The 10436-nt window shown below is 34.5% G+C and overlaps 1 protein-coding gene across 2 annotated transcripts; it reads left to right on the forward strand.

Annotated features, from left to right (window-relative positions):
• The first annotated feature begins 1005 nt into the window (after window positions 1-1005).
• On the forward strand, window positions 1006-9872 carry LOC128181135 (1-deoxyxylulose-5-phosphate synthase YajO-like). 2 transcript variants are annotated; one of them, XM_052849406.1, is made up of 9 exons: window positions 1006-1157; window positions 2006-2130; window positions 2449-2599; window positions 2912-3085; window positions 3267-3364; window positions 3554-3735; window positions 3910-4049; window positions 4330-4554; window positions 9757-9872. In XM_052849406.1, exons 1-8 carry the CDS (start codon window positions 1077-1079, stop codon window positions 4450-4452), a joined length of 1074 nt encoding a protein of 357 aa, XP_052705366.1. In that variant the 5' UTR covers window positions 1006-1076; the 3' UTR covers window positions 4453-4554; window positions 9757-9872. The 2 variants fall into 2 exon arrangements, with proteins under 2 accessions (XP_052705366.1, XP_052705365.1); XM_052849405.1 differs by lacking the exon at window positions 1006-1157 and adding an exon at window positions 1637-1765.
• The last annotated feature ends 564 nt before the right edge of the window (window positions 9873-10436 follow it).

Genomic DNA, 10436 nt, shown 5'->3' on the forward strand with positions numbered 1-10436 from the left:
TTTCCTTCATATTTGTAAGTAATTTAAGACAAAATCCATTTTATATCACTTTTTGTAGTAGATATAGTTATGTTGAAAGTACTAGTTAGCAAATCTTCGAAAATAGATCACTGAAGCGTTGAAGCGAGGGCTGTGTCAAAATTGTTCGGACCGGAAGTATTTGATAAAGCATCACCCGTTTGATATAGCAAAGGTTTATCACACGGGTAATATACACCACATGTATGAGATAAAATGCATATATGCATGTATGTAGTTTGTTATCATTTTGATGTTCTGTATAAAGTATGCATTTTTGGATGACACATTTTGTAATCAGAAACTTGCACACATTTCAAGTAAATTGTTTTTTAAAAATATAAAAACAGACCGCTAAACGATTTAATGTAATTGTACTTTTCTGATTTCTAATATATACTACTTGTAAAAAATCAAATATAATGTATAATAAACACAACTCGATTTGTCTGTGAAGTGCTGTTTAGTTCATTGCACCTTATGGTATCAAATCGATAAGAGAAAAATCCCATATTTTTCAAATATATTTTTAAATTATCTTAACTTGAATTTGTTTTAATAAATTTAAAATTAAACCATTCACAAAATAAATAAAATTGCAAGTAGCGCATGTTCCGAGTTTGGAAAAAAATGCACATATAGTATATTAAACGTTCATTTGTAATCGATGTCATTTTTTTTTTAGTGATTATCATAAAATAAAAATGAATTCTTCGAATGCCTCGATATGTTATAATTCATTTGTATGTACATTAGCACGATGCACTCCTTTGATGTGTTATTTTATGCTTGCCCTCATACATTAGTGTAACATAAAAGATCTTGCTTTTCTCTTTAACCGAAAGAAAAAAATGCTTTCTTTCCTGTATTACATGTTTGCTAGTAATATACATGTACAGACATGTATTTATACTGTTCACAGAGATTAAATTGCCAAATATTTGCGATAACTGGGATATCCAGGTCAGAATTTGGAGTTATCTTTCTTGTTTGTGTTACATTGTCGGCATTTCCCGAACAGGGCCTTACAGGGGAGGAGTTTGCAAGTACATTTTACGATGGAGTACAACTATTTAGGTCGCTCTGGACTTCGTGTTTCTAATATTTGTCTTGGAACAATGACATTTGGCAAAGAACGGGTAAGAATCTGGATATTGCAGAGTTTTTTTAAATTTTCGTTGGTGTATGGATTGTCATTTATGTCATAAAAACTAACGAATGCATTTAAAGATAGATATACACAGTATGAATAAAGTTAGCCCCTTCGGTATGTTCGTTATTTATTCTTAATAAAATTAATTGGAGGCTGGCTCTACTCGGAGCGCAATCATGTTGTACATGTATTTATATACATTTTTTCCTTCTATTCCTGAATATATACATGTAGATATTGTTCTTTAAATTCCATTTATTCTTTTGTATGTTACCACTTTAGACCTGGTAAGTCTCCGTATTTTGAGAGTAGAAGGCAGTGGATGTGAAATACCATGTATTAAAAAACTTTAAATATTACTATTAGAGATGGAATTATCAAAAAGCATATTTATACTACATTTAATGACGGGTATTAAAACTCATAGAGAAAACTCAGAGCAACTCCTCCCTATTTTCCTTCGTGAGTTGTGACGTGATGAACGTTTGTTTGAGTGTTTGTAAATGTCAAAGTCCCTTGGTTTACGATGCTTTGATAAAGAACAATCCTCTGCTTGGACATTGTCTCGGAACGATGACATTTGGCAAAGAACGGGTAAGAATCTGGATATTACAGACGTTTTAAAAATTTTCGCCGGCGTATGGATAGGCATTTGAAAGTGTCAAAGTTCCTTCATTTACGATGCTTTGATGGAGAACGATCCTCTGCATGCACACGTATTAATTTTGATATGTTTGCAAATCAAATGTTACTTATGTTAACATGCATACCAAGGGCCACGCGTCTCTTGATTGATGAGGGTTATGTAATCCAAATTGATATTCATCCATATAGGTGGATGCAGCATTATCTCACGAAATACTTGACAAGTTCGTTTCACTGGGAGGGAACTTCATCGACACTGCGAACGTATACAGCATTGGGATATCTGAAAGCATTATTGGACAATGGCTGATCAAGTAAGTCAGGCATAAATATTCATGTACATGTATCTCTAAATTTGACGTATGAATTCATGAATCAAGATTTAAAAGAAAATGTGGGACATCTATAGGAGAGAACTTTCACCTTACCCCTAAAACTATGGGCGGCGAAAAGGGTAAAAAAGTCGCAAAACGAACAACTTATTTTTAAGGTGGAATGACACACCTTGAAAAAAGTCACTCAAATTAACAGTAAATTTTATGATTATGTAAGATATCATGATAAATAAACTGTACAGATATATGTTCCTATATGACTAAGGAAACGCGCTGATAGAAACCTTTATAAAATAGACAAAAGCGAGAAGACTTAGTAATTGCCACCAAAGTCAGAGGAACGATGGGAGACAATGTGAACAATGTAGGGCTAGGGAGAAAACACATTCTACAGAGCTGTGAGGAGAGCCTCAAGCGACTTCAGACAGACTACATCGACCTGTATCAGGTAAATCTACACACGTGTAATGGTAACGAAGACATACATACATGTATGTGTAAGGTATTGTTAGACTTACAATTATGTGTATAAGGTTATGGGAGACATACACAAGACCACATTGTTTTACGTGTGTGTACGCTAACGGGAGACACGCCCTCAGATTCAATGTTAATGTTCCACTTGGTTTAATACTACATATAACCAATAATACCAAGTTTATTTCCGAAGACCTATAGTTAATATTTCAAACACTTCCTCATTAACAACAAGAACAAACTTACTAATTCACGTTATCATGGTCACTCCCATCATCGATAGATCCACTGCTGGGACGATGCTGTCCCCCCTGAGGAATGGCTGGGGGCCCTGAGGGACCTGGTCAGTGCCGGCAAGGTGCGCTATGTGGGTGTGTCCAACGTGTGTGGATGGCAGCTACAGAAAGCCGTGGACCTCTGTAAATACGAGAAATACCCACCCATTATTTCTCTTCAGGTATGTGAAATTGTACCACGGTTATACGACTATTGTGGATCAGGTAATATATATAACACACTGTCACAAACCATTACCTTCACTGTGCACACGATTTTGAAAATTGTACAAACGATTTTCAACATTTTTAAAGTAGAATTTTAACGATAGAGTACTTATTCCACTTTTGAAAATATTACAGCAACAGTATAACTTACTTTGCCGACATCCGGAGTTTGAGGAGTTCCAGGTCTGCAAAAATGAAGGGGTTGGTGTCTTACCATGGAGCCCATTGAAGGGGTAACTTAATGCCAGCTTGTCAAAATTGTGTTAGGGCACAATGTGGTAACAAATACAGTTGTTTATTAGTCAAACTTAATCTTATATCTCCATCTGAATGGAATTGAAAGATTAACATCTCGAACACCATTTTACACTGAAAACATTTGTAACACCAAGATTTATAAGTTTCTTCAAAACGTATTACAGAGGACTTCTGACTGGTAAATACAAGCGTGGAGTCAAACCTGATAAGTCTGAGGGGAGGGTGGGCGTTATAGCCCAGGACGAATCAAAAGCCGTGCAGTCCGCGCCTGCATGGAGTCAATATGACAACAACGAAGAATATTGGAAACTGATGGAGGCCTTGGGAAAATGTGCCAAAGAAACTGGTATCTTCTTATTTGTTTATTTTGGTTATTTATTTTCCCCATAAAATATGCTCAATTCCAAAAAAAAAACCACTGAATGCCATTCTAGAAACATCGTCCAGGTCTATCTTTTAGCAAATTCCGATGATTTAATAATTACATCAAGTAACATAAAATATTTAATCAATTTTCAAGGAAAAACAATTCCACAGGTGGCTATTAAATGGCTACTTCAAAAAGATGTGGTTCCATCAGTAATAATTGGAGCCACTTCAGTCAAACAGTTGGAAGACAACATTGGGGCAGCTTCAAACTGGCGACTCTCCAAAGAACAGGTGCTCGTTTTACACAATGAATTTTAAATGTGACAATTTTTATCAATAGCTAAATAAACATGTATATATAATATTCTTACACGATGTACGTTATGTTGTTTCAAATATAAAAAGCGATTACAGATGGAGGTTTTCTTAAATTTACATGTAGGTGCATTCATTACTGAATATCGGAATTTTAGATATCAAGTTTGGTGTAAACTTAAATGTTGGTTCTTTGATTTTCTGTTTCGTCAGTGAAAATTAATGTTGCTTATATGATAATTATTACCTTTGACAGATGGACGAAATTGACAGTCTTTCCCAGCCAGATATTCCCTATCCGTATGAGATGTCATGGCGCTTCAACAAAATTAGAATCAATCCATTTTTCCCACAGGCTTACGTACAAAATAAACTGTAAATAATCGACGACATCGTCCGGTGTACGCATTGATCATACTTAAGTTTTCAAAATGATGTGGCATTGGCACAAAACATCGTTTTGAATCAAATCATGATATAAAACTAGAGCCGAGCTCGTTGCAAAGCAACGAGTAGGTCTTCCGTCGCAACTTTGTGTCGCGAAAGGATTGTCCATCAGTCTCATTAAAATACCTCCTTCTCCTGACACTTGTCAGAGCCTGACAGACCCTGTATTGATAAAAGGTCATCTTTACATGACAATTTCTTCTTACGAATTACAGCTTTAGAAAATTGATTGGAACTCTTCAAATGGAGACAAAAAAAATTAATTCATACCTGTTTTCTATGTAACCTCTAGATTGCGTATTGCACTACTCATTAAACAGATAAAGGCATATCTTTGCTAAGTATGTGTTTATTTAATTTGTATGCAAATGTGGAGGTCAAGTGGGTATAGTCTGTTATTGATACAGGTCTATCAGAACCTGGCGAGTGTAAGGAGAAGGGAAATGGTTTTTAATTATACTGGATTATCAATATGATAATAGTAAGTTCAAGAAATCGAAAACGAGACTCAATTTCAAAGTATTATTTTCATACCAGGCAAGTTCTTCGTTTAACTTACTTCAAGTTTAGGATAACTTTAAAAAGTACATTATTTATGTACATGTATATAATTAATTTAATTATAATAAAAGTGTGGATGTGGCGGTGGGGGAAATGACCCAAAAATCAATTTTCTAAGCGTTAACTTAAGGGATATTTTGGTTGAGAGAAAGGGGGCATTGCTCCCACTGGACCATCTAAAAGGTACTGTTAGCAAGCTCACAAATGATATCCCCGCTAAGAAAGAAGTCATTACTCACGTATTTCTCTATTAGAGAATAATGGATGGTTCGTTTTCTTTAATAAGTGAGTCAGACAAGGCAGGGTATATTTACAGGTCACAAGTAATCTTTATGACAAACTCTAGCTTTTACTCATTTCCATTAATACAAGATATGACACATGTTTAATATGACTTTGAACTTGCGCAACTGACCCTGGGTCAAGTTCATGACACATCATCGGTCATCAGGAATCTTTACATGAAATAGAAACTCCCAATGTTTCTCCTTAAATGACTTAGGAACAAATCATTACACACCCTCAGGTCATAAGCAATCTTTGTGTGAAGTAAGAAATTCCAAAGTGGACCGGAAACAAATTTTGCACTTTTCCTACCAGTGACCTTTACTTTGTCCAAATGACCTTGGGTTTAGGTCATGAAGCTTCGTCAGTTAACGAGTATTATTTGTATGAAGTAAGAACACTTCCAATGTTTCTCCATCAGAAAGATATAGACCGGACACGACGTACGGACGGACAAGGTGATTTTTATTCAACCCCCCCCCCCCAAATTTTTTTCGTGGGGTTTAAAAATCTTTTTCGCCCGTTTTGTGCGGCACAAAAAAGACCTATATTTTTCAATTATTTCTATCATATCACATATAAATATACATGTAAATGTATGATTTGTATGCACATTTGAGTTCTTCTCATCATCGTCGGAAAGGATAAGAAACCCTTGGGGTCCAATAATGTCTTTTCATGGGCATTTGTCAATTTGCATCACTAAATGATTTCCAAGCGGTAATAAGCTATCAAAGCTATTGAGATGTTACATGTAGATATTGAATTTCTATAGATTTAAATTTAAGGTTAGGAAAAACAACACTTTTTTATACAGTAAAAAAAAAATCTAAAATAGCTTTATGTACGCGTACACATAAATAAGAAGATGTAGCGAAAGCTATAAAGACTTTATTTCTTCTGTTCTAGACTTTTTCAGAGTTAACAAGCTACAAGTTAACAATCTCCCATTTTGACAAGCTAGATTAAAAATAAAATATTCAGCTGAGTTTTAATCTGCATTACAACCTCATATTACACAACTTCAATGATTTTTTTTATCAATGTGCATATAACAATAAGTAAAATCCCCAAGAACAAATATCTATCGCAATTAAATGCATACATTTTTGGGAGGCAGAAAAGTCGCTATATTATAGTCTGCAAGTCAATTGAACTACTACAATTATTTCAAAGAAATAAGAAACTGTCGACACTTGCAGTACTCTGATGATTTAATGACGATCGACCGACTTTATTGCTTAATGTAGTCGTATATCATTACTTCTAATCCTGAGAACAAATTTTATTTAATATTTGACTTAAAACTGTTAACTTATAAAACCAGAGACATAAATAACTTTTTAAGTTATTTAAGTCTCTGATAATATATATTTTATTCTGTTCATAACTATAGAAGTTTAGCGTGTTCAACAGGTTAATTTTTTAGCCACATTCTCAGATTACGATATCGCACCTTTAATGTGAGGTTGATTGACATCGAATATTTAAACACTTATTGTTTAACAATTGACCGCTGCATTGAAAGCATCCTTCCAAATGTTACTCAATTATTTATCAATTGCTGATCTGCAGCCCAGGGGCAATATTCTAGGCTATGTGCGCTGACGCGACACGAGATTTTCGGTCGCACGTGGAGCGGATTCATTTGACTTAGCATAGACTGACCGAATAAACACACGGGTGGGAAGGTGACATACATTGAGGAGAAAAATGTACACATGTTAAGCAGTCGCCAAAAATGGGTCTTCGCCACATTTTGAAAAACAAAAATCCCTTGCACTGTGATCATGAAACCGATAAAATCTAAACAAATCTTGTTTAAAAACTCATGTGAACATTCTAAAAATAATCACTAAATCCCTCAATTCTATCGTGTCAGCCTCTACCGCCAATCGCAACTTCTCGGGCCTTTCTGGCAAGCTCGGAAAAACACTTCGAATGTATTACCTAGGCGTCCATGACGACCCCCCCCCCCCCCTTTTTTAAAACTTGATATAATTACAACACATTTTATGATCTGTTGAGATGTGAGCTATATTTCATTAAAGGTATCAATATACACTAAAATATAACACAGAAACGACATACAAAACTTCTTGCCGATACTTATTTTAATGGGAAGCGACTCCATTTTGTATAATATTCTAACATCCGGTGATGTTAATACATTCGAGGTGTTTTTCCAAACTTGCCAGAAAGGCCAGAGAAGTTGCAATTGCCTCTACTGCATGTGTTAATTTGATATTTGATTTTTTTTATCCTGCCTTGAACGCTTGGAGACTGTTTCATTTTCTTAATTCGGCTAAATAATGCTTCCAATTTTGAGCGCGCTCTCTCTCTCTCTCCTTCTCTCTCATTTTATGTGCAACCTTATGAAGACGCCAACTACTTTCTACGATATCTATAAAACCTCTCAGCAGTATCTAGCGGAAATATTCGTGGGTAAATAAAAAAAATCTTAAATTGAAACACAAGTCAATCTTACATGTACCGGTCAAAATCTCGAATAAACAAATAGTTGGAATCGTACAAAATATCAATAAACATGCACGTGTGATCAAGTACATGCAGAAGAACACGAGCTACCGCGGATAACTTGTCCACTCGCGCGGGATCTCCTTGGCTATGTTCTAGGGGTGATCATTTGAAGGTTTAATCTTTGTGGTTTTTCGTTGTTTATCTATAACATTATAGTACATGTATAGTTTTTAGAACATTTTAGAATTACAAATTCACTATTGATTTATGTCTGATGATGTTTCTGATTTGGAACAATATCGCTTTTATCAATTTTTAGAGGGGCTTCTCAATTCACATTCTAATGTTTCATTCAATAAATTGAAGGTGAACAAAAAGAACATAAAATTGAAACAGTTCTTGTATATATATCTTGTTATTAGATAACCGCTGACCTCTAGGTAGTGCAGCCGCGACCGATTTCCTCGGCCGCGGATGAGGGATCGGATTACTTACGTGAAGTTAAAACACACATAAAAAGCTCAGAACCCAGGAAGATTTACAATGTTTGCAGTATGATGAATAAACTCTAATTAAAATAAGTTTTTTTCCCCTTTAATCCCACAGTTGATCTATCTGTCTGATACTGCTTCAGTTCGAGTTTATGATTAAACAGAACGATTTCTTATTCTATCGTTTAATTCAAATTAAGAAGAGTAAGCTTTAATGTCATTGTGTACGATTCTTGTGTTTGCTGCTAAGTAAAATCACATATGACAGACGCGATTCTTGTGTATTAGATAACAGCTGACCGCTAGGTAGTCCAGCCGCGACCTTGGCGATCGAATATCTCGGCTGCGGGCGAGATGGGTTATGTAATGACGCACACAACTAAGAATTTAGGTCGATTTGAATTGCTTGCAGTAAAATGACTCAAATCCATTTCATGGAAGTTATTTTTTTTTAAAATCTAGTTTATGTATCTCACTAGATAAGAAAAAGAACGTTTATATTTTCTCGTTTTTGTTTTTCTTAACGGTTGTCCACTATAGGACCTAAACAGAGGTTACTCCAAAAAAAAAAGGCTGTAAGAAAAACATGTACACGTATACTTTTTAGACACTTTTTCAAATGAATCAAAGCATCCCGTATATGCTGGAACACTTTCAGCTGTTAATATATGTACGTTATTCGCACGAAGACGATTCGCTTACTTGCCAAATGAATACAGGTACATGTTAACAAGACAAGCTTTTTACACTCATAATACGCATTACCGGTACAAAATAGTTTTGTAACGATATTGATAACACAATAATGAACAACTTTTCTATCGACAGCTATAGCGAAATATTAACCATTTTTGAGTTATAAAGCGAAGACTTTTAAGTGCTCTAGACCCCTAATTTAAGGGGCCAGCCCTTTTTCAATGGTGTCAAGTGAAAGCCCTTGACATTTTGCACATATTTTGTTCTATATGTGTTTAGAGAAAATTTTAAACTAAAGAGCTACATAACAAAAACACAACAAAAAATCAGCATTTTTTGAAACACAAATTCAAATTAATTTTTTGAAACTTTAAAGGAGGAAAATTGTAAAAACAAAACTCGGAGGACAACGTTCAAACTCTCTATTTTGAAGATTTGTGACTTTGTAACACAGGCTGTGAGCGGTTTCAGAGCCTTTGCGTGCACAAGAATGCCTATATTTTGGGGAAAAAGGGGAATAACTCGGTACCGGAAGTGTCGATATCAACGATTTTCCATAGATATTGAGAAATAGTAACTACCAATAAGCTCTGCAAATTTGAACTTTATAGGACAACAAACAAGCAAGATATTTGAGTTTTAAAAAACGTCTAGAAAAAAAAGAATAAAAAGAATTACCAACAGAATCAGTACAAGGTCTTCCGTTGAAAACGGAAGACCTTAATGATGATAATCGTAGAATTGTTTTTAAGATTCATTAAATTTGATTACATTGATGGCCAATATTGAGAACAGATAAATACTTTTGTTGGAATTAAAGCAAAATACTTATACATCATGTATATTTGTATGTATTTTTTTGGACGGAAAATGACAAGTCTTGTGGAATACAATAATTGATATTACATGTTAAAACTATCCTTTGAGAATTATGAAATTAACTTCGTTTATTATTTTGACTCTGATTAGTCGATACAATTTAATGATTTAATATTTTTGTTTTTTTGAAAACTTTTGCATTAATGAGTTTTCTTTCCAAATATTCTTTCGATGCATGCAGGCGTCACCAAAATTTTGAGAATAATAAGAGAGAAAAGGAATTGTTTGTATGGCCCTGTGATACATAACGCAAGCGTTAGTTTTTAGCAAGCGCAGGATTTTGTTGCATCAATGTACTAAAATGAGTCACATAAGGTTTAATTTAACACGATTACCAAAAAATCAGCTGCCTTCTTAGTCATGTTTTAAAGAACATTCATGACAATGACAATGAACTTTATTCTCATAACTGAACTTACAGTGTAGAGAAAATACTTATTTACAGTATGTACAAACTACAATAGAGATAATAGATGAGAATCATTGGTACAGGCATGATGAAGGGATAACAGACATAATTTAA

This window comes from Crassostrea angulata, chromosome 4, assembly GCF_025612915.1.
Source record: "Crassostrea angulata isolate pt1a10 chromosome 4, ASM2561291v2, whole genome shotgun sequence".
NCBI lineage: Eukaryota > Metazoa > Mollusca > Bivalvia > Ostreida > Ostreidae > Magallana > Magallana angulata.

What these genes read in the sequence shown, in the direction of transcription:
- LOC128181135 (XM_052849405.1), top strand. Translation starts at nt 1,649, where the DNA reads ATGAACGTTTGTTTGAGTGTTTGTAAATGTCAAAGTCCCTTGGTTTAC. An exon ending in ATTGGACAATGGCTGATCAA is followed by an intron (nt 2,131 to 2,448) that starts GTAAGTCAGGCA and finishes TTTATAAAATAG; the next exon opens with ACAAAAGCGAGAAGACTTAG. An exon ending in ACTACATCGACCTGTATCAG is followed by an intron (nt 2,600 to 2,911) that starts GTAAATCTACAC and finishes CATCATCGATAG; the next exon opens with ATCCACTGCTGGGACGATGC.